The sequence below is a fragment of the Trachypithecus francoisi genome, unplaced genomic scaffold (genome assembly GCF_009764315.1).
Source record: "Trachypithecus francoisi isolate TF-2019V2 unplaced genomic scaffold, Tfra_2.0 Lachesis_group7, whole genome shotgun sequence".
Classification (NCBI taxonomy): Eukaryota; Metazoa; Chordata; class Mammalia; order Primates; family Cercopithecidae; genus Trachypithecus; species Trachypithecus francoisi.
The window spans coordinates 47,806,091-47,831,252 of NW_022681472.1; the positions used below are offsets into that span (position 1 = coordinate 47,806,091).

The 25,162-nt window shown below is 36.9% G+C and overlaps 1 protein-coding gene across 4 annotated transcripts in view; it reads right to left on the reverse strand.

The window, feature by feature from the left end:
* The window catches only part of RUNX1T1 (RUNX1 partner transcriptional co-repressor 1), a 147,635-nt gene that overhangs the window by 89,405 nt on the left and 33,068 nt on the right, over positions 1–25,162 (reverse strand). Inside the window, exon 1 of one of the 4 annotated variants that reach the window (XM_033202431.1) lies at positions 17,252–17,664. The exons of the other annotated variants lie outside the window; for them this stretch is intronic. Within the exon in view, the coding sequence (XP_033058322.1) occupies positions 17,252–17,258 (7 nt within the window). The 5' untranslated portion in view covers positions 17,259–17,664. Of the gene's footprint in view, positions 1–17,251; positions 17,665–25,162 lie in introns of those variants that run through there. 4 annotated transcript variants of the gene reach the window in all.

A 25,162-nucleotide genomic window follows, 5' to 3' on the forward strand; every position in this document is an offset into this window, starting at 1 on the left:
AAAATAAAAGTATAGAATACAAATAGAAGGATATAAAAGTTAATTACCAAGTGGGAATTTATGTACCACCAAAACAAACCATAATATAATTGCAATGGAATTTCAAAGCTTCGATAACTAGATTAAGGATAATATCCATTTAGTATTTTCCATTTTCTCAAAATTGTCTATCCATCACATATATGTACAATTTTTTCTACTGTAATTTATATCTCAAGACTCAGTTCCTCACCCAAACTACCATCACACATTCCCAACTGTCGGCAGGATGGCTCCTACTACTGTAAGTAAGAGTCTGAAATTCAACATCAGTGAGATTACTCTTTCTGCAAAACCAGTTCTTCCTTTCTTATTTCCACTGAGGCAAGACCACTCTGCCAATTATGCAGGCTCAAAATTCAAACAGTACCCTTGATTCCACTCTCACCTTTTCTCCCAAATAATGACATTCATTCAATGAATTTCTATCATGGACTTCAACTCAATGCTTTCAAAATCCTCTCATGCTGATTTGGAACCCACACTACCTCTTATAACTTCTCCCTAATCAATCTCCCCTTTCCTGCCTCTCAATCCTTCAGTCTCCCTCTATATCCCTTACTACACTTAAGTTCCTTCAGTGCCAGGACTGTGTCTTCCTCTCTTTAAAACCCCTACTACGCTCAGTAGAAAGTCGTTCCCAGAATCCGTACTCAAATATTTTTATATTAAATTGAATCCTGTTTATTGGGCAGCCACTAAAAATCAGTTATACTTTGAGAAGATACTTACACAGCCACTTAAGTTCAGTTGATTTTATTTTTTCAGGTACTTTTAGATGGAGCAGCAACTTCATGGAGGTCAGAAAATTTAAGTGGGTCCAAGGAAATTCCTCAAATAATGTAAACTGAACATGCCTGTATTACACAGGAAGCCTACACCACGGCCTGTGCTCTCCCAAAGAACACAGATATTTCAGCCCTACCTGCCAACTCATGTATCATTTCAGACTGTCACCACCTTGAAAAAAAAGAATGATTTGTATCACACATTTGACTTCTAATATGTTCATGGATACTAGGGTAACTTGTACCAGTTTAACTCACTGCAGGGGAATAAGGAAAGCTGACAAGACAAGTCTTCGATATGTGTGCTGCTTACTAAGAGAAATGTGGAAGCAGATTCTAGATCACGGCTTATAATAAGACTCTCAAATAATGTCCCTTAATATGAACACATGATTAATATAAAGATTAAAAAATAATTTAAGACAGAATCTCACTATGTCACCCAGGCTAGGGTACAGTTGCACAATCATAGCTTACTGCAACATCCACCTCCCAGGATCCAGTGATCCTCCCGCCTCAGCCTCCCAAGTAACTGGGACTACAGGCCTGTACCACCATGTCCCATCAATTTCTGTATTTTTACTAGAGACAGGGTTTCACCATTTTGGCCAGGCTGGTCTTGAACTCCTGGGCTCAAGCAATCCACCTGCCTCAGCCTCCCAAAGTGCTGGAACTACAGGTGTGAGCCACAGTGCCTGGCCAAAATTTTTAATATTACTGCAGGCTGACTGTTAGTTTAGCTTCAGCAAATGCCTGTTTGGGGTATCTCATATCTAAAATGTGTTTAAAAGCACTAAAACATAGCAGTCAAAACCAAGAAAGACTTAACGTGCAGCCTTGACTAGCACTACATAGAACAGTGTTTAGGTTAAAGAATGTAGCTGCCATACAACAACAACAAATAAAACAGAAAACACAAACAAATTGGATTGGATGACAGTAAATATCTGGATGCATGGAATAATAAATGACGGGAGTAACCATGAAGCCCAGTGAGGTCTTCAGAATGAGACGATGTTTAAGCATCTGATTTTATGACATTATGCAGGGAAGAATAAGAATATACTCAACCAAGCGCTGGGCAGAGGGTATGTGGGATGGATGTTAAATGGATTGGACAGGGAAGTCCTGACAATGGCCTTCAAGAACCCTCCATGATCTAACTGCCCCTCACGCTCCCTGCTACTCTCTGGTCTCATCTCCAGGTGCTCTTTCATCCTCATACCAATCTAACCTGGCCATGCTGTCTTTCTTCCTGTTCCTCAAACAATCCACACCACACTCCAGCCTAAGTGGCACTCCCTCTGCCCGGAAGACGCTTCCCCCATATAGCTCTACATGGTCCCTTCCTTCACCTCCCTCAAATCTCTGCCCAAAAGTCCCTTCTCAAAGAGGCACATGTCAAACACCCAAATTTAAACTGTAACCTGATCCCTGCTCCAACAGCCCTATAGACTCTCCTTATCCTGATTGATTATCCATAATAATTATCACCATCCAACAAACCGCAGAGCTCACTTATATTTTATGTTTATCATTTATTGTCTGCTCCTGTTCACTCCCACCCCCCACCCACCTCACATACACTAGAAGGTAAGTTCTAAGAGGGCAAAAAATGTTGCCTGTTTTATTCAGTGATTCATCCCAGTAACTAGAAAAAAGTATAGCATGTATTAAGAGTTCAATAAATACTTCCTGCATGACTGATAAAATGAATATATGACTTACAGACCTACCTATTATAACTGAGCTACGGGGTATTTTTCTGAAACATGCATCATCCATATTAAATGTGAAATATTGTACTAGGCACTATGGGTTAAAAAAAAAAAGGTATAAAGGAAGAAAAGACAAGAGTCCTTGATCTCAAACAATTTGCTCCAAAATTGCCTCCCAGGTTATTTTAGGATACCACACCCACTTAATCTTATCCACCCACTTCCTCCAACATCTGCTACAGACCTGCGTAAATTGCACAAGTTTACAATGGAAAGGAAACATGTCAGGGATCTGAGCTCTGAGCAGCTGAGTAGTCCTTTAAGAAAAGTTCTCACATAATTTTTTTACAACTCCATTGCACAGCTTATCAAGAAGGACCAGATAAAAAAGTGTAACTTGTGTATGCTCAATATCTGCTGTTATTAAAATGTTGTCAAATGTTTAGCTCACCAAATGAACTAATTCAAATGATCCATTTTCAATAAACAATTAACTTTAAATGTAAACATTTACAATTGATAATGACTGCTTAAACGAACATTCAATACACTTTTTTCAGACGTTTTAGGACTTCTAGTTTCCTCAAAATATAAATGAGGTGTCAGTAAATGACAGTTAGGCCCTATTTCCTTTCAGTTTTATCAAGGAAAAAGTGTGTCAGATCATATTAAACCCTGTGTATGCAATGTGATTTGACAATGACCAAAGCTTGTCATGGATTTTAATTCCTAAAAATACTACAACTGGCAGGGTATGGTGGCTCATACCTGTAATCTCACCACTTTGAGAGCCCAAGGCAGGAGGACTGCTTGAGCCCAGGAGTTCAAGACCAGCCTGGACAGCACAGTGAGACCCCATCTCTATTTTAAAAAAATTTTTAAATATATACTACAACATCTGTTTTAAAGTTTATTGTGGGAGGAAGAAAGGGTGGGGTGGGGAAAAGTAAGAAGATAGAGAGAAAGACAGAACCATATATTTGACACTCAACCTGTTCTTTGTAGGTGAGATGATGTTCATTTTACATAAGTACACTGTATCTAGTATGTCCTTTAATATATCCTAAGAAAGCAAGTTTTGTGAGGGTGACAAAGAGCTGTTTCTATTATTGGAATCTGAAAAACATGTGAGAGAAATGGCCAAAATAAAGGCCATGTTGGCCAAATAACTGAAATTGAAAATAATTACAAATTGGATATTATACAAGATAATGGTCATTGTCCTTCAGAGACAAGAGAGGAGAAATCCAGCAGTGTAGTTTGCAATATTACAGCGCCTAAGCCAAACAAATTAAAATTTGTGACACAGTGGCTAAGTCACATGTGACTCTGTATCATATAGGTCTCCTCTGGAGGCCTGTGGCCCAGCACACCCAGCACAGATTAGCAAAATGTACCTATCTCACCTGATCAGCTGGTTTTTCTTTCCCTCTCTTTCTAGTGGAACACAAATACTACCTAAGTCTCTGTATTTGCGGCATCCTGCAGAAGAGAACGAAAATACATATAAGGTGTGGACAGACAGTATCTGTCACAGCCTAGAAAGTTTCCCAAAGGCTGTTTCGCAGCAAGGCAACTATCTTTTACGACTTACTCTCAAACCACACAAGTTTATCACTCCTCTAAGATGGTGTTAAGAATTCAATTGGGGCTTACCTAAGGAAAATGATACATCTTAGGATGCAAAGTCAGATGCTTTATTCTGAACTGTGATGCCCACCTCCCAATCTTCTGTGGCCTTTTTCTGTGGCCTTCTCTCTCTTTTTCTGACATTCCAGCAAGAATACAGCAGCCACAAACGTGATTTCTCTCACACAACATGCAGATGTTAACAACCCTCTACAGTTCTGTGGGACATCAAAAACCATTTCAAGAATCTCATAAGTGCTGACTAAACTTGCCTGAATTACCCACACTACCTCCTCCACATTCCTTAAGCATTATTTGTTTTCCTGAATATCTGTAGGCAAAACATAAAACATAATCTACCAACTGAGGAGGGGGAGAACCTCTAGCCCAAAACAAATACCAAATAACTTATCCAACCTATATATTCAAAAAATTATGCCTAACACAATAAGTTGAACTCTATTTAGATATTCAATCCCCAACACTATCTGCTCCTACTCACAATCCCACAATCCTTCTACAGAAAGTTTGAGAACCTAAACATTACCTCATAGACTATGAAAATAGTTGAAGGGCTGTTCTTGCTATTAAGTGCATAATTCATGCAAAAACTAAGAAACTCCTTATTTTGTCCATTAGGGTACATTTAAAAAATTATCTTTGAAAGGCTTATGTCTAATAACCATGCAACTAGTAAAGTTATTATTTTATGAATTAAAACTTTTCATTGTAACTTTCATATAACCACAATTTTCATTCCAATTAATAAGGCAGTTTGGCTTCTTCAATGTTAAAGATATCTTGAGGAAAAAAAAGAAAATACACGTATATTTAAAGTAAAAGATATAATGTTATTTGTAAAAGAAATCAAATTCACTGAGATACATTTTTGTTAAGAAGAAGAAATCGGGGGAGGAAAATCTAGGTTGTTTTACCGGGCATAGATTTTGCCATATAATTCCTTGAGTATTTTTTCTTAAATAATTATAGATCAAGAGCAACAAACTACAGATGCTAAGTGCTACTATCATGGTAATATTTTAAGTGTTTTATTAAGAAGATAACAGTACCAGAAAAGGATTTCCAACTGGACACTGCTAACTGTTTAAATGTTCCTTGAAACTAACCCAAAAGTTTTATTATGATCCCTATGTCAGTGATAGATCAGGTACCTATTAAATGCTGGGCACTGTGCTGGGTCTCTTAATAAATTATCTCATTTACTTTTCACAAAATCCATGGCTTTAAGGTATTAATTTTTCCTTTCAACAGATGAGAAACATATGCTAAATAACTGGTTAAATAGGAGGTTAAATAGCTGCTCAAAATCAAACATCAAGCAAATGGCCAGGCCAGAATCCAACAGACATTTTTCTGATCTTAAAACTCATGTTAATTCCAATTCAACACGGTGCATCTATGGATTTAAAGGCTCATCTCATTCCTTTCAGGGTTAGTTAGTGTCCACTAAGTGCACGACACACAACAGCTCAAGTTATCCTTTCAAAGGGGGCAATTTAGATCATGTCACTACCTAGCTTAACCCTCTGATGGCTTCCAGACACACTTACAATAAATCCCCAACTTCTAGCAATGGACTGGCCCCTGAACTTGGCTCAAGCTACCCTGACCTTTGAAAATGCCAATCGTTTTCATCTCAAGGCTTTACAGTTGCTATTCCTCTGCTACTAAATCTTCCCATCACTCAGCTCTTAGCAAAAATCTCACCTATTTAAAGGTGTCTTCCTTGACAATCCAATCAAAATGAACTCCCCACCTAATAAGTCACTCTCCAGTCTTTTTTTTTCATTGTACTTATCCCTATCTGAAATCATCTTGTTCATTTTTCTGTTTCTTTGTTTATTGTCTGTCTCCTCCCAGTTCCAACACAAACGCCTGAAGAAGAGAGACTCACCCATCTTGCTCACTATTGATTCCTCATCATCTATAACAGTGTCAGACCCATAGCGTGAGCTCAATAAATAAATATTTGTTAAATGGATGACTGAACTCTAGGTGCCATGGAGACACAAACATAATTAGATACCAGCCCAACCCTCGAAAAGTGTTCAGTCTATAAGAGGACAACCATATGAATGATTCCGCAAGGCAAAATGTTTTAAGTGCCATATGTGAAATAACAAAGTAGTGTGTGGTTTCAAATAAGAAAAAAAATTAAAAATTATATACCAACATAATATTAAAAACTACTTATTAATTTCATCACAAAAAAGAAAGGAAGATAAATTAATGGAGAGAATACATACACACACATTCTCTCTTGCCGCTCTCTCTCTCTCACACACACACACACACTCTCTCTCTCTCTCTCAAGTTATTCCTCAGAGCGGAAATGCTCAGTTCAGACGCGGCTTGGAAGATATAAACATCATTGAAATTCAAAAGCAGTTCTGAAAGAGAGGATGCCTCAATTGGTATGCAAGGGATGTTTCCTCCCCCTGAATACATTATGAACTTACAGCATGCTAATATGCCATGCTATCATAAGCACCAGATGGGGCAGTAGGCAGTACATGTCCCATCAAACCTCAAGAAGATGTATTAATGTTCATGCTCTTTAAAAAAAAAAAAAAAATCCTTTGCCTGTGTCCCTAGACTTCCACATTTCTTAGCATTCAGTCACTTTCTCTCAAAGCACAGTCCTCCAGGGCTGCTCCTCTTCACCAGATGGTGCCAGGAGTCATTTCAATCTATTTTATCACAGGAGGCAAAGGCCACAAAGCGTGTCAGACTACACTTACTGAAGGCCTACCAAGCACAAAAGAGAACAACAGAAGATACAGGAGACATCAGAAATAAATCTTCTCGAGGCACTACCAATGAAACATTTTTTAATTACACTGAATGCTTATTTATGTTGAACAGAGAAAAATAAAGAAAATCTTTGTATATCTAAACTTCCAAGACTAACAATATTACTGTGAAACTGAAGTCTACCTAAATATTCTATAAAGAGGATTGCATAAACTCTAAAAATTATAAATAATCAGAAGGTGGCCTCAAAAAGAGGTAAAGGCATAATAATGGTACCTTCGTGCACATAAATAGACTCATTTGTTTAAAAGTAACTATCAAAACAAACCAACAAACCAGAATTTAAGTCGAAAGGCACCCTCTCTTGATTCTCAGTCAACTTAGCTGTGTGGGCATCTGAAACACTGTCAGAAACCAAGGCATAATTAAACAAATACATAATTTGTAATCTCTCAAGTATTTTTAAAAATACATCATTTAAAATAAATCATATTTCTCTATACAAGTCCACAGAAATAAAAAGAAAAAATAAAATTAAATGAACAATACTGATTTCCATACTTTTAAAAAGGACTTAACCTGGCTTATGTATGACCAAAAAGGGGCATTATCTCTAGAATATAAAAGGACACAAAAAATGTAATTTACAAAAGTGGGTTCCCCACTTGAATATGTTTAAGAATCCTCTGAGAAACTTGTTCAAACACAGATGACTGGGTCTATCCCCAGAGCTTCTGACTCAGTAGGCTTGGGGTGGGGCAGAGAATTTGTGTTTCCAACAAGTTCTCTGGTGAAGCAGACACTGTTGGTCCCCTTGACCCCATGTTGAGAACGTGGTTACACCATCCTGTACCATGCTTCCAAAGTGCTTGACTGACCCTGTAAGAGTCTTTAATCTGCTGAGAAAATTGGCAACATTCTTGTATCAGGAAACTCAATGGATAAGCTAAACTGACCTTCCAATAATTTTTATAATGCATGAATTAAGAGAAATGCTTACAAAGTATCTGCCAAATTAGCAAAGATTATTCTTTTAAGATATACTAAAACTCAAAAGTCTTACCCAACATAAGTGTTGAAAAAATGATAAAAGGGCAGAAACATTTAAAGAGAGCAGCAATTAAAATCATTCAAATTTTTAAAGAAAACATATTATATATAGAATGAATTATTCCAGCAATCACTCTAGAGTCTTTAAGATAAATTTTACTTGTCTATCAAATTGTTACTTATCTAGAAACTATTGGCTAAATTTATCATGTAAAAGATAAAAATATTTCATTAAGATTTCTCTTTTGATAAAATCTTACCCAGTATACCTGATGTGAGACTGAAACATTATACCCATCTTCCACTAGGTGACAAGAATGAAAAATGGCCAAACTACATGAAAACGCCCAGGCGGAGGGAGAGTTCATTTCCAAAATATCACACACACTGTCAAAAGTCCTTTATTTCTAATTTTAGTAATTATGCCAGAAAGTTTTAAGTGTTGTATGTTGCATTATACTTTTAGTAAGTATAATCACGATAAACTACATTCAATTTTAATGAACATGCAGCTAGCCACCAATAAAGTTGTGGGCCACAAAATAAATTTTCTCTGAAAGAAAATTCTCATTTGTAAAGACCACTTACTGAAAATTTTTGTAAGATTCATTTCTTAATTTTTCCCCTTGTTAATTAACATGCTTTGTATAATATTTTTTTCTTTTGAAATCTTCGTCCCAGTCTACCTCTCATCCACTCATTCATTAAGCAAATATTTGCTGACTGCCCACTCTATGCCAGGCTCACAGGTAGCCTAGAATGGAATTATTAGAACTAGAAAATCAAGATCTGAATGTAAATGGCAACTTTAACAAGGTGAGTTGGTGATGCTTACAATGTCTATTTTAAACAGTGAAGAAAAGAAGCTGTATCTTGGGATAACACAAAACTGAAGTAAAAGGTTATGCAGAATTCAGCTCTCCAGCAAAACCACCTACAAAGAAACATGAAAATCAGTACGGGTGGGGTGGGGAAGAACTGGGGTATAGACTCAGTGATGTAAATTGATGCCACAAATTAAAAGTGCTATTTATTAGTACCAGAAAAAAAAAAAAAAAAAAACAAGACAGGCTTTTTTCAGGCTCTCACTTAAGCATGTGCTGTATTATGTGATCACCATTCTAAGTTTGGTTATCTGGTTTCCACATTTGCAAATAACTGAGATGTGTAAAAGGGTGGCACACTGATAGAGAAGGGGTAAAGAGCTAACACAAAGATGAGACAGAAAATCCTATCAAGTGTAGGCAAAACTCAGAAAATCTCATCTAACCTAGACAACATGCATCAAGCACAACACTTGGCACTGTTTTGTGTAGGGTTAAACATCGTCCCCTATTTTTTAACTCCAGAGAGCATCGCCATCTGCCTTTAATAACCTCTTTATACAGGTACACAGCATATCTACAATCACTATTGACTTCCTGTGAAAGTCAGCAAGGCAGAATAACTGTTTCTACTTTTAAAACAAAGAGAGTGAAACTCTGGCAGACTGTAAAGTGACATGTTCACAGTCACAACACTAAATGGAAGAGTACTGATTCACACTCAGGCACGGACATTCTCGATTCTCTGTGTTTTTGATAGATAGCCTCATAAAATATAATATATTAATTGCTCATAATATAAACCCAAGTCACAAAGCTAAAGATAAAATACATTTAGCACAGGGCCAGGCATGGTGGCTCATGCCTATAATCCCAGCACTTTGGGAGGCAGAGGCGGGTGGATCACGAGATCAGGAGATTGAGACCATCCTGGCCAACGTGGTGAAACCCCGTCTCTACTAAAATACAAAAAAAAATTTATATATATTAGCCGGGTGTGGTGGCACTCACCTTTAGCCCCAGCTACTCGGGAGGCTGAAGCAGGGGAATTGCTTGAACCCAGGAGGTGGAGGCTGCAGTGAGCCGAGATTGAGCCACTGCACTCCAGCCTGGTGACAGAGCGAGACTCCGTCTCAAAAAATAAACAAACAAATTTAAAAAATAAAAAAATACACTCAGCACTAACTGATCAGCTTGTACGAAAACCATAGCCACTCAAAATGATTAGTAAATTCAACAATTTTAAATAAGTGAATGAAAGTAACTATGGCTTAAAGAGATAATCTTGCTCTCAAGAAACACTACAAAATGATTCAATTCTCCAAGAGCTTTCAGGAAAAAGTTTATTAACTTCACAATGACATGGTACCAAATGTTTTACACTCAGAAAATATGATCAAAATACAGATGTTTTTGAGACAAGGTTTCACTGTGTTGCCCAGGCTGGAGTGCCGTGGGGCGATCATAGTTCACTGCAAACTTGAACTTCTAGATGCAAGCGATCCTCCTGCCTCAGCCTCCAGAGCAGCTAGGACTACAGGCACGTGCCACCACGCCTGGCTTCCACTTTATGTTTAGCAAGCAAACACTGGTATATAAAGAATGCCTGGATAACTAAAAAGTTGGATTTTGCCTCTGACTTCTATCACTTTCTATATTTTATAAATCAACTACGTATTTGGAATATTCTAGGAAGTCAGAAGAAAATAAATATTGAATACAAAGTTTAACAAGTGTTTTCTATAGACAAAAATATTTGTTTTGATTCCCTCTATGTATTTTGTCTGTAGGCTACACAAATATAATGCTAAAGCAAAAGGAAAGAAAATAAATGTTAATAGGCCTTTCAAATGAAGTGTTACTGTAACTGCTAAGCATATAGGTTCAGATACAACTATAATAACTAAGAAACAATGTCCATTTCACAGAGTAAATGTCAGGATCACAGCCTTTCTTCCTTCCTGTCTTATCCTCATCAGGACATATTTAAACATTTCAAATGCAGGAATATATAAATTGTTACCGCAGTACCCTCAAATTTTACTATGTATTTTCCTCCTAATAATCTGAGAATCATTAAAGCAAATAAGTCCTGAGGAAGGTGGTAAAGTTAAATCAGGGAAAGTTCAAACGTAAGATAGCAAGACTCTCAGAAGCACAGCAATTGTCTTTTCTAAAGTTAGCACCCCCATCAAAATCATCCTAGATTGTGAAAAATGTTCAGTTTATTTTGTCAAACTCTTTAAGACTCTTGTTAAATCATAAACACATGATAAGGACACCCTCCTACATCCCTTCTTCCTAAAAAGCATTTTACCTGGCTGACTACATAGCTCTTAAAGTGAAACTCTTCCCAGTATCATGTTCTCATAGGTACTCTTAAAATTATTTTCTTCCATGAGTGTCGAGTACTCTGTATAATGTTAATAAACCACATAAAATTAAAAGAATCCCTCTAATAAAGTAAGCCAGACTACACTTATCACTTAGTCTTTAAAAGGGAAATGAGGAAAACAAAATCAAGCCTTCTAGAGAAAGCATCCCACAATTTTAAAAATCAACTGCTTTTTTTTTTTCTTGGCAGGAGGTGGGGGATGGCAGAAAAGATACCTGCTTTCTTAAGAATGTACTCATCTACTGGTAACACTGTGCCTGCTTTTCTAGGAGTTCCTGGAGGCAGAGCCATGGGTACCTAGCAGTCTCACCACCAAAAAACGTGGGTTTTTTTTAAGCTACACAATTTTTAACAATTTTGTCTGCCAAGGTGTTGAATATATTATTTGCTGTTCAATTTTCTACTAATCCAAAACACAGAAAACCATCCATCTGACCTTCCGATTAACAAAAGATAGCCAGGATGACCACATTCCAAAAGTCAAGAAAGGTGGTATTTCAGTTAATTTGTATAGCTTTGTCAGGGAGTAAATTTATGATTTCTTTTTTGTTCCTGTATCTTCATGTGCCCTATGATTTCTATTAGGCTTTTCAAAATAATGACATTAAGTCTCCTGATGCCTATTATTTCCATTGTTCTCTTCCAAGAGGAATAGTAACACACAGAGAAATAACCAGCATGCTAACCTGTTTTATCCAGGATCATCCTTGATGATGAAGGCTAATGCTTTTTCTGTTTTTATTTTTCAGCAAAAAGAACTCTACCTTCTATGCTACTATAATTCAGATTCAGATTCAAACATTCCCCTTTAAATGTTCCATCCAGCCTTCATTACAAAAGATCCTGTCATCAAGTCACAACATACCCGACCCCTCTCAAAAATAAAATAAGGAAACAAAAAAAAGAATTCAAAGTCCAGGGAATCCCGTCTCTACCATTTAACTTTACCTATGTCCTTTAGCAAACTGCTTAATTTATCTGATCTTCAGGTTTCAAACAGATCACATGGTAACAGAAACAATTTGTAAAGCTGTAGTGAAAAATCAGAAAGCATATACAGTGCCTAGCCCACGGCCTGGCATATATAGGCTTTCAATAAAAGGCTGCTCTTAGTATACTATCAGAGATTTATTCCGTTCAGAGACAGCGGTTATATATTCCCTTTGAGATTAAGAGGATTTTCTGATTCCTTTGATTGGAACTCTATGGGTTGAAAAACATAATTAAGCTAGACATTCTCAGAAAGTACATTTACATTAATATTAATTAATGCAAACAGCTGTTTGAGAAAGTCAGCACGATAAACCTGCTTCTTGGTCAGGTGTGAAATCCTATTGTTCTCAAGTTATGAGTCATTTAAGTTAATGACTTATTCCTCTAGATACGGTTAGCTACCAAAGAACTGCAACTGTACACAAAGAAATAGCTTTCAAGAAATACTACACCCACTGCCACACACAGAAATTGAAATCTAATAAAAACCAAAATGAATGCCCTATCCTTAGGATAAGAAAAACAAGCCAAAAAAAAATGCTAAGTTACAGGAACTGAGATCCAATCTGCAGCAAGTAGAAGGAGACAGGCAAGGCATTCCAATAGGCGTTCGCCTAGCCCCTTGTGCGTCCTTCCCCTATATCCCTGACTCCTAATCCAGTTGGGTGCCTCCCCTCTGGGCTCCTGCATGAGCTGCTATGTTCAGGCCCTGTTTACTTCTCTGCTGGGAACACTAGAACTCCAAATTTCTTGAGGGCATGGAGAGACTCAATCATGGTTATCTGGTATCTGACACATTTTGACCAACCTACCGAATTTCCTCATTACAGCAACTTTCTGTTGTCATAGCCTTACATTATTGGTTCTGCTTAATACTCTCTTAATTAACTATATATAGGTTCCCTAATTCCCAAACAATTATAAAATAAACCTAATAGGCACACTTTTGCCATAGGCCAAGTGATTACTGTCACAGAATTTTCTCCCAGGTAGCTCTGCAATCCTAGAGTGGGAGGGGAGAAAGTATATGATGAGAGCAATCCAGGACTGAAGATAAAAGACAACAAAGTAAGACTGACACTAATATGCTAACATGATTTAATGTACATTTGAGATTCACAAACAGCATAGTAAAGAGAATGTCCTCAGAAGATCTTACTTTCATAAACTACCTGAACAAGTCCCTTAATCTCTAGGAGTCTCAGTTTCAACATCTGTAAACTGAAAGTGCTCATAAGATAAACCTTCAAGCTCTAAAATATATTTGTTCCCCTGATGGCTCAGAAGGCTTTTCAGAAAATTATAATTACAGCATCTTCTTTGCAAACATGCATTAACAGTGCAGTGATAAGACAGCTAATAAACACTTCTAGGCTATATAATGTCTACTAAGCAAATGTTTACTTTAAGAAATAAAAATAAGTAGTTGTCTTATGAAATCTTAAGATGTCATAATCATCACCCCCTTCAAGAAAAAGATTAAACAATTATCATTTTCAATAGACCATTAACTGCACAGGAAGATGGCCTGTGAAAGTTTCCAAATATCATTTTACACACATAAAACTAAAAGGCCAAGTACTCTGAAATATTAACAGAAAAGAATGTAAAGAGAAAAAGGGAGAGAGTTTCAGGGTTTGAAGGGAAGCTGGATTGTCTACATGTCTGCCTCAAAAAAGTAATGCTGCACAATCTACATTTATAATTGGGTACTTACAACTTACATAGTTTTCTTCTATAGTTGGCACAAGGCTTGTTTGATATAGCAAAGAGCCTAATACAATGGCAAACCAACTTGCAAAGTAAAATAGAGTGTCAGTGAGTGGACTGCTGTGAGTGTTTTTATTCTTGCATAATAGCATTTAGATGCATCTATTAAAAAAATAACCAAGTGCATTATCCAAATGTTCAGTTACTAGGGATACTAACAGTTGTCTGTCCGTGGCAATTTCATTTCTGTTTTTTTACACAAATCATCGCTTGCAAGCATTGATGTTAAAAACAGAAAAATAGTCTAGTACACAGTGGCTATAAATGCCAAATCAATTTTCAGCAGATAATAAAGTCCATGTTTTACAATCAGCAATGCACTGTTTTACTACCCAAAAATGTAAGCTAATAATATATAGCTCTACTAAATGGAAAATGCAGATATGCTGTTAAAAAATGGGCCGGCTGTGAGAGGATGGATCATTTCTGCAGGGACCTTCTTAAAGCTATGTGTAAGTGTTTTGAAAATATCACATGATGTGGCCATGTGTTAAAAATTACAGCCAGTTAAGTTCTCTGCTAAGGAAAATATGTGGGCAATTTATGAAATGCACTCCAGGATGGAGATGTCTTAAGTAAAACCAGATTTTGAAAACAAACCTTTTTTTTCTCTCTTTTGGAAACTTGAACTTAAAAAAAGTTCCAGGCACATCTGGAGAGCAGGACCATTGAGAAAGGGTGGTCTGACCTAATACTAGCCATCTTCTAAAAGAAAAAGCACTATTTCTGGGCTACAGGGACTGTGCTCACTTATTGTCCTTTTAAGGAAATAGTCCTGAAAGCATTTTGTAGGTCAACATATGTTCTTTGATAATATTATACAAAGATTCATAAAAATGTAAGTGTTTCAGAAAGCTTAGAGTCACTGCCTCCTGAAACAATATAATGCCCAAGGTCTCCCAGCCTTCTCATAAGAAAACATTTTCCTTTTCTTAAATACAAGGATCTAATTGTTACAAAAGTAACAGGTAGTGAAATGGTATTTCTTTATAATAAGTTAAATAATTTTGAAATAATCTATTTCTTTAAAGCATGCTTAGCCTCTTTTGACTTTTATGGAATTCATTTTGAAACAAATATGCTATCAACAGCTTTAAAAACATGTTTTTTAAAACCAAAATAGTTCTAGAAGCTCTTAAACTAAGACTTTTTAACTTACCCACCCCCAAAGATTGGTGGTATGTCTGAATAAGATCAGTTTGTGCACATCTGTTTCCAGGGATCCTCAATTTTATTAAAAAAAAAAAGGCCCTAGATATGACAATTGTTACATCATGTCTGAGACAACCAGGAATTAGTTCTGATACTTGAACTACCAAATATATATGTGTGTGTGTGTGTGTTGATACATAAATTAGTCATTTTTTAAGCAGTCGATGATATCAGAGTGCATAGAACACAACCTTTTAATCTTCTACACATAATGTCTTAATTAAAAATATAAAACCTGCCCAAGATGGCTAAAATTATCCATTAAAATGGACCTATATGTATGGACTAAAATAAGCTAAAAACACATTTAGAGGCAGTCCATCCGATAGTAGAATTAAAAAGTACAGATGGGTGTCAAAAATAGCCAAGTGTCAAATCTGCTCAAGTATCGCCATTCTGGCACATGCTCATAGTCACAGCTGTTAATATATTCTATGTATCCAAGTACAAGGTTTTCTAACACAGTTGATGAGACAGAAAGAGAGAGAGAGAAGCAATGCCCACACTTCAGGCTATTGCTGTAGAACCAGATGTATTAACAACACTAAAACAAACTTATCAATGACCCTAAATCCCTAAATATAGTTCAATGCTTTTTAAATAAGGGTGCTTTGAAGCTTAAAATACTGCAATTAGCTAGAATTTGCAAGGGTCCTAACTAATCTCTTTTACCTATTATAATTCACAAATGGCTTTGGTTTATTATGGGGTTTTGTTTTACAAAATTAACATACAGACTCTTCAAAATGCTGATAAATCAGATCATTTAACACATTTATTAACAGCATAAAAAGATTTGAATCATGACATAAAAATCATATAAATGTGCTCAATATTCTGGTGAAATAAAAAACACAGGCACTTTCACATTGATTCTGTATTATATACCCAGGGCACATTACATCTTTAGTTGCATGGTGCATATAAATCAAGATGAAAGCTTAAAGAGTTAAAATGACCTTTCAAAGACCTCAGTCATTGTCTTTTTGTAAATTGATTTTACCCATAAGTCAGCTACATACATTACTAGTCTACTAATGAAAAAGTGCAATTCTGCCACAAATGCATCCTTTCTGCATATATATCAATAATGATTAGGATGGACTATGAGACACATCCTAAAGGGAAAAACATTCTTCAAACAACTGGCAATACCTACACACAACTGTGGCTGCAGAAAACTGGCAGATAATGTTTGAAAACACCATCTGTGAGGTGTACAAACTCTGTGACCAAGCACAGCCTCTTCTGCCTGTCCTACCCAAATACTCCACACAAATCGGCCAGCTGGAGGATCTCTATCTGCCGTCTTTTTTATCTGAAGACAGGAGACTCCAAATTAAGCACAGGGCAATGTAGACAGTTTTTGAGAACAGCCGAAACAACCTTCCCCCAGCCAGCCTTCTCCATAAGCAGAGCCTTCACTGGCAACAATCATAGAAACACTCCGGGCTCCAAAGATAATATTTTTCAGAGAATACTGACATGCACTAAATTTCCAGGACAACAGCTTCACTAATTCAGTAGGCTTTTTATTTTAATTAACCAATTTCAATTATTCGTCTGATGACATCTAAGGGCTGTGATTTAGGACAAGACTGAAATTCCTTGTAGTTCCAAAGCTTCCTTCACTTTCTCTGACATAAACAGCTTTTTAAAGAGATCTTATTCCAGGATTCCGCCATAATCTGAAAACTCTCTCCACAGATGAAATTTCCAGGACACCAACTACAGATGATAGTCACAAAATCTTCAACAGAAACAATACTTCTTACTTAAGCTATCCGGCAAACATCTGTGGTTGTACGACTCCCTCAGGCTTTAAAATACATCTCCCAAATTTCAAAAGCAAGGGCTCCACACCCTGTACCCCTCCATGTATCCAGATCTTGATGTTCTCTTTATGCTACCTTCCAATCACATCTCTGTCACCCCCAGCCTCTTGCTGCCCACATCAGATACAATACGCTGTGGGGCAGAAGGTATTTTCCATGCATAATAGAAAGTAAGCTTTCTTCATTGGAAAAACAGAGAGAACACAGAACAGGGCTAACTCACCAGGCATCCTTGAATCCAGCGTACCACACAGAAAGTGGCTGTCTCCTAAAAGCAAGCGCGTTCCGGGCTCATGCCTCCTGTTCTGGAATGAGTGGCAGCAGAGAGGAGGGCCATCAGAGGGGCTGGGGCGGCATCGCCGGAGGCAGGGTGCTGGGCGCGTGCGCCTGCCAGGCAGAGACAGATGGAGAGCTGACACTCCGGATTGCACTTGGAGCAGAAATGTGGAGGATGACAGGAGCACATGTGGCCTTGAACCCAGCCCTGTCTCTTCAGGCAGAACAATGACAGGGATGTGTGTGCAAAGTATCACAACCCCTACCCTCCCCTTAGCACTCTACCTCTCTCCGCAAGTTTCAGAGCACCAAAAAGCAAAAAGTGAAATTCGGAATGATAAGCTAAACGCCGAATAATTTATTCACCACCACCCCCATCCTGTTCAAGGTTAACCCTTATTTTGCCAAAAGATAGAAATATAGACCTGGCCCCCTACCACCGCTCACAATAAAAGGCTTCCCTTCATCTTCTCATTTTCACAGCCATAATTGGGAACTATATTAAAAAAAAAAAAAAGGCATAGACCTCAAAGCTTGTTTATTCAACTGGAAATCCCAAACAGTCTACAAACATTTTTATAAGACTTTGTAGATTGTGACAGTTTATCATCCTGAACAAAGTATCAGAATCATTCCTTTTGTCAGCTTCTCAGTAGTATGTGTAAAATAGAACACTTTTTGGAAGCAGAGCTGACCACTTTTATTTTACTCGAGTGCTTTTAACCCCCTGGGATCCCTGGGTTGATCTGCTCCAAACATTTTCAGCTTACTTTCCTCTACCTTGCATAGAGATCCATGGGAGATAAAAACAAAATCTTCATTGTAAAGCCTTTTCAAAAGCTGAACAATCATGTCCTCCTGATTTCTGATTTTCTTTGCACACCCCTAAATGTTTATCCTTCCCATGAATAACACATACCCAGCCAGGTTCAATGGACTCTTCCCTATTAAGCTTTAATGGACACCATGATATATAAAACTAGGAGCCTTTGTTATAGTGCTTTATCTAAAGCTGGCTATTTTCTTCTCAGCAGTCCCTCTTTAGTCCTTTGTAAAACATCTCTGCCTCATAGGAGAAACATACGCCTGTCTGCCTTGCATGCCTTTTCTAAACACACAACAATGCCAGGCAGAAGTAAAATACTGTTCTCTCCTAAAACTCTTCCTCAGTTTTACACTTGCAAATCTTCCCTAGGTCTGTGTTTGTTTCAACAACAGGGCACATGATGAGGTAGACCCTCAGGTTTTACCTTTCCAATGTATGCACAATCCACTATCAACACAGAAACAATTCCACTCAGGGTCCTCTGATCAGCCTGCAAGCTCAATGAACATGATAGACAGTAGCATTCCCGTTAACTCTTGCCATTCCTTCACAGTCCTCAACATGTCCTTTACTTACCCTACACTTTCCATATGCTTTTAGCCCTTGTCAGATGGATTTCCACACTACTTGCTATCTCCAAAAAATTCTGAAAACAGAGGCAATAACTCTGACTTCTACCTACTCGATCTTCCTACACCTCTTCCCAAGAGTGCACACAACCTGTTTCAAAGCATACCCACACACACTCTCCCTCTGCACAGACTAAAAATATATTCTCTTTGATAAACAGTGTCAATCAATAAGAACTTCTACAGCCCCTAAATACTATACCCAAGAAGGGCTGCTTTATCCAGCGAACCCCTCAAAAATCCATCTTTGTCAGAGACAACTTGTAAAAAGACTACAATTCATAATGATTACTCTGTCCTGTCACTAATAGTATACTGCACCCTATTTATGAGGCCAATCTTTTTGTTCATCTTAGTTAGATGTCACTTGTAATGAGGTTCTCTGTAATGGATTTCAGTACAGTTAAGCACCAAGCTCAAACATTCTTATGACAGAAAGCTTTATAGCAGGCATGAGTGTGATAATCAATTAAGTCCTGCTATAAGGGCCTTTATGGAATCCAGCATCCTAAATCAGTAGATTTTCATTTTTTAAGAGAGTATTTTTAAAAAGCCACTTAATGCTACATGCCACTGATTTTTCTTTTTTTTTAGTACTATACTTATGTTAGAAAACATTTTCACGGTGGGAAACCCAACCTTTCATCAATATGCATGGTGAATCACTTCTAAAACAGAAAATCATATGACAAAATGCAATACACTTTTGAGAAAACTGGATGATATCTGGTTTTAAAACGGGGTCTTAATATCGGTACACTGCAAGTCCCTAAACCGCAGCTCAGAAAATTGAACTTCCATATGCTGTGTGATTATGTATCTTTTCTATGTGTAAAAAGGCTTTTTAAGCTGTTATCTGACTACAGTAATTGCCACTTTAAATTGATCCACGTCAACAAAACCTGGATCCCTGGAGATTCTCACCTAGAAGTCTGATTGCAGAGGGGCCTAGCTGAATGTGTGTGCATCTGAGAGTAGTTCAGCATTTTCTCAAGGAACCAGTTTCCTCCTCTTATTCTTTAATCCATGGAGGCAAGAGAAGCAGAACCCCATTTGGCAGTTCTCCCTGAATAGGGAAACCTGGATACGTAGTTCTACACAGTTACTTAGACAGAAATAACTTTCCGTTCATAAAACAAAAAAAAAGAAAAGGAGGATATGGAGCCAAGATCTCTAACATCCAAACTGTATAATAAAAATAGACAATCAATAACGTGATGAATGCATTTATGCAAGTGAATGGAGAAAAACAATATATATTGCAAAAGTTTTCTCCAGTACAAAACACTGGCATAAGGAAACATATTTTATAAAACTAAAATATATCCCAATTAATAACAAAGAATACCTTACTCACCAATTAAGTACTTCCTCAGGAGAACCTCATCAGTTAACGTGTGTCACTGAATTAAGAACACAGCCCATTTTTAAGGCAATTTTTTTAGAAAGAGTCATCTAAATCTACACTTTCCAAACCAGTAAGTTTAATCAACAACAAAATGCTGGGTTCCCACAAAAGCAAATACGTAAGTTGTTTTCTGACAACTTGAGATCATTCATTAGAAAGGCATTATGGTACCATATTATTCCAAGGTATTTTTCACTTATGTCCATAACAAAACTTCCATTAAATACACATTTTTCCTTTGTTCAAACATGACTTAGCAATAGGGACTAGCAGTCTACTGACATGGTCTGCAGTTCAGGAAAGCTCTCTACACTGGTGAAGGGAGAATTTGAGTTAAAACCTTTCCACAGGTCTTCTCAACTTTCCTCTGGGCTTCTAGCAGGCTGTTGTGATACACTGTGACTTCACACAGTGGGTATTAAGTGAGTTAATTCAAAGGAGCTGAAACCTCATTGATCCTAATTGAAAGCAATACACCCAACCAAATACTTTCCTACCCCATCTGCTCTGGCCTGCCACCAGCTATTCAATACAAGAGAATTAATAGTTTCAGATATTCTAACTGACCCAATAAAGGCACTCATTTAAGCAGGGCTGCATTAACAAAGTGAAAAAACAAGGGCAAAATGGGTTCAAATGGAGCATTTTACTCCTAGTTGGCTTTAACAAAGCTGAATAAGGCTTATTCTGACTTTTTGTGTGCAAGACTTGATAAACTGAATGAGAAGGCACTCAATGATCACCCAACGAGCATTGATGAATGGTCATTAAGACCCCCCTGCTCTTACAGGAGACCCTTCCACAAAGTGGCGCACCAGCTTGAAAGGGCGGACTCACTAATGTCCAGATTTCTCCGCTTGCTTGTCCCACTTTCAATTTCAGACCACTGGCCACCAAATGAGGCTGACATATTGGAAAATAATGTTTTATGGGCGAGTGGTAAAAAATAAAATGGAGGCATTAGCTCTGCTTTCAAATTCAAATCTGCTAGTTTTGTCAGACCCCAAAGGTTTTGATTTTCCACCCAGCTGGAAGCTATTAGTGTTTTCTAAAGGCATCCCACTGACAAGGCAAACCTACCTAATGTGTGAGTTGTTGGGCTAAGGGAGATGGACCTCTCTTTTGGATGATTTCCTAACTTCTCATCACTTTGACAGTCAATTAAATAGATACAACACCTAATAAAAATGTACATTAATTTGTTTCTGCCACCGAAAGCCATCTGAAACTGTATTAAATAAAAGCCGTAATAGATTGTCCCCTGACAAAGATAAATCCAATTATACTTTGTCTGCAAAAAAACACAAATGGTTTGTTTTCGTTAGGCTACAATGTAAAATACAGCCAAGCACAAGAAATAAGTGAGACAGAGGGGGGAAAAAAGAAAAAACTAAGTGAAAAAGTTCATTGAAGTATTCCATCAAGGTTAAGAGGTTATCTGTCATTTTAGCTGCCTTATATAAATGTCTGTTGTAAACAACTAAACACATTTACGCTATTCCCTCCAATATTTCCTTTGGGGGAAATGATTGGCAAGCATTTGCACCTCCTCAACTTTCAGCCAACCCACAGAAGAACCCCCAAGAACTCTGCTTAGATGACAAAAGAACAGGAGACATGATTGCCATCTTAAGAATTTGAAGGGTGTATAAACATCATGGGGTCAACGGGTTATTTAGGGCTGTCCAATAGAGTCTAAGTGCTAGCAATGAGATGGAGTAAAGTAAAAGAAAACATGCTGGATAGAGGAAACCTGTCTTAATAGGTGATTATACAGACATTACAGAGGCAGAAAAGCTTTACTGCCTGAATCACTTGCAACTAGTCAGCCAAAGCACTATAGAACACAGTGGCCCATGGAGGACATGCCGTAGGTCTGTTAGGAAATCCTCATCTACCAGGGCAAGTGGCAAGCTGAGAGCTAAGAAGTCACAACCCCTAGCCTTCACCTATGACTTATGTCAAACTCACGGACTCAGGCCACTTTGATTTTTGCATCTCCATCAGTTAAAGTGAGTTAATAAAGGACTCTATAACTGTACTTTGAAGATTCCAATGTTAAAATATTTTAAATGACTTCCTAAACTGATAAGCCAAATAGTCTCTATGATATTCTTTTTTCCATCTTCAGTGTCTACAGAATAAAATATTAGTGATATCATTCTGACAGTTTTTCAAGCAATATATTTGACTTTTAACTCTGGTTGAAGTACAATGTCCTCTTATACATGAATAAAACGATGTGCATTAGTACATTTAAGTTGTGTGTGCATTTATGTGTATGTGCACAAAAATGAAGTCTGTTTAAGACAAAATATCACACTGAAAGTAAACAAAATCTATATTCATAATTATTACAAATTGTTTCTGATAGTGCCGATGCCTTTAAATTATGACGATATATTGTAGTTCATTTCCACTAACTTATTTTCAATGTCTAATATTTTAAAATTTTTTGAAATGCTATAACAGCTTTTAACACTTGCACTGATTAAATTTTATGCTATTTAACACGAATTTTAAACATACTATAATAATACAGTTAAAGATAGATGCCTATATAGGCACTAACAAGAGGTTAAATTGTTTTTAAAATGTTTAAGTAAAACACTTCCTTATTAATCCACAAGGCTGAACACTAGCTAGGTTAACTCTTGTTTTTTTCCAATAAAAGCATTTCCCATAAAAACAATTCCTAAAAACTATACATTTGCAATGTAAATCTGCAAATAAGTTACCTTCTACAGTTTTCTCATATTTTGTATAGCTACAAAAATCACTCAGATAACATGTAAGGCATCCTAACTACCCATCTCTTATTCATTTGACAAGGACTGTAACACTATATAGAAAACCTTTGTTTCAATGTCACCACCTCCTCATCTTGACTAATGGCGAGTTAGTTTTGTTAAAACGCAAGGGTGATGGCGTATGCTCCAATGAACTTTCCCTCCTCTCAGCACCAGAGACAAAAACCTGCAGCTCTGCTCTGGTGCAGGCAGCCATCTGGACAGCTTTCCCTCAAAGCCCAGCCCACACCACACTGCAGGCAAAATCGGAGGGCTCGAGAGCTCTGTGGGGCTATTCATGACATACCAATTTCACATTTTCTGCTTGTACGCTTGCAACAATAAATGCTAATGAGGACTATGAATGACAATTTTAAAGACAATAAAAAGGTCTCCAAATCCCTTGCATATGGAGACACTGTTTTCAAAACTTCACCTTCTGTTACAGAGCTGTGAGAGACTGCAGGAGAAAAAAAGAATAACCTAAGGAAAACAATAAGATGATCAAAGCACAACTGAATCCTTAAGATTTCCAGAGAAAGCAATCTGTGTTAAGCCCAGCAAACAACAGATCTTACCACCGCTATGTACAACCCTATGAATACATGAGATACCTTTAATCTCTACTCCCTTTGCCTTCTGTAGACATGAAGCTTAATAAAAGCAATTCTTGATGAACATTGATTATATTCATTATTTTGGAGCCTGGGAATTCTAAGGATAGTATTTGTCCAAAAATAATTATAGTAATCATCATCATCATCATCATCCTTTGCCATAATATTTAACATTCCACATATCTTTAAATAAATTGAAAAGCAAACTGGTTCTCTTATAATAATATCTATTCTTAAAAATAATGCAATTGTTGTGGGTGGTGAAATTATATACAATATTTATTCTCTATTTTTTTATTTTTCCGTATTTCCCAAATCTTCTAAAATGAGCATGTATTATATTTTGAATTTTTAAAAAATGTTACTTTCAATACATGGAAAGAACTGAACAAATGACATGTAAATGTTTTGACCTAGATAGGAATTAAACTATTTTACACAGCAACAAAAATAAAACAAAAGATTTCCCTATAGTTCACAGAAATTGTCTAAAGAGTATTCTTTTCATTAACAAGGATTAAAACACTTTCAATAAAATCCACCAGGTGGAGCAAACACACAGCAATAAAAAAAAAAAAAAAAATCCCAGAATTTTTTTCATCATGTTTTCTTTCACACGACTTTCATCTCTAACAAATTCTCCACTTCTATCTCTCCACATTGCAAATTATCAAAATCTATGCATACATACTAATCTGCCACATTTGTAAACAATTCAAACTTACTCAAAAATGAATTTTAGTTACAACGAATTATAATACAAATGTTCACTCCAAAACCGCTCTATTTGTTCAAATAATACCCAGCATAGTATATTTGCTTTTATAGCTTCTTAATTGCATATACCAAAATCTTATTAAAATTATGTATTATTGTACCTTTTTACCCAATATACCTAAATGTCCTTTGTTCATTCCGATTGGTAAATTGACACAAATCCACAATTATTTATATGTTTTTCCGTCACTTTCCAGAGTAATTCACTGCCTCCCATTCTCTTCTACCACAGATTTTTTTTCTTGTACTTCAGGTCACACTTATTGATCACCCTCAGTTCAAGGCTCCAAACCCAAATTCTTTCATTTCTGACACCACCTGCAAGCCACAATTCTCCCCATTCAGTTTTCAAAGACTTCCACATTTTTCTCACATTATACACTCTCTGCTGCCAAAGCGTAATGCTACACATGGTCCTAATGTTACTAATGTTACCTGCATTTAAGAAGAGTCCACGTGGACAGAACTACAAAAAAGTTGGAGCTTGAAAGAAACCTGACAAGAGTTTGTTGGAGGAGGAGAACACTAGTTAGGAATATTGACTGTGGCTTAAAATATATTTATATGTTTTCTTTTTTCATATTTATACTGATGTTGAAAAGAGAAATACTCTTAAAGAAATGCAGCAGGCTGATACATAAATAAACACGCACATGCCTGAGGATACACATAACACTTATGGCAGAGCTACTTACGCTGTGCATAATAGATCACGATGATGCCAGCTCCATCACAAGGCGCACCAGGCTAATGCAATTATTTAAATGATTATATATGTTTTACTGGAGTGGTAAACAAATACATAAAATATT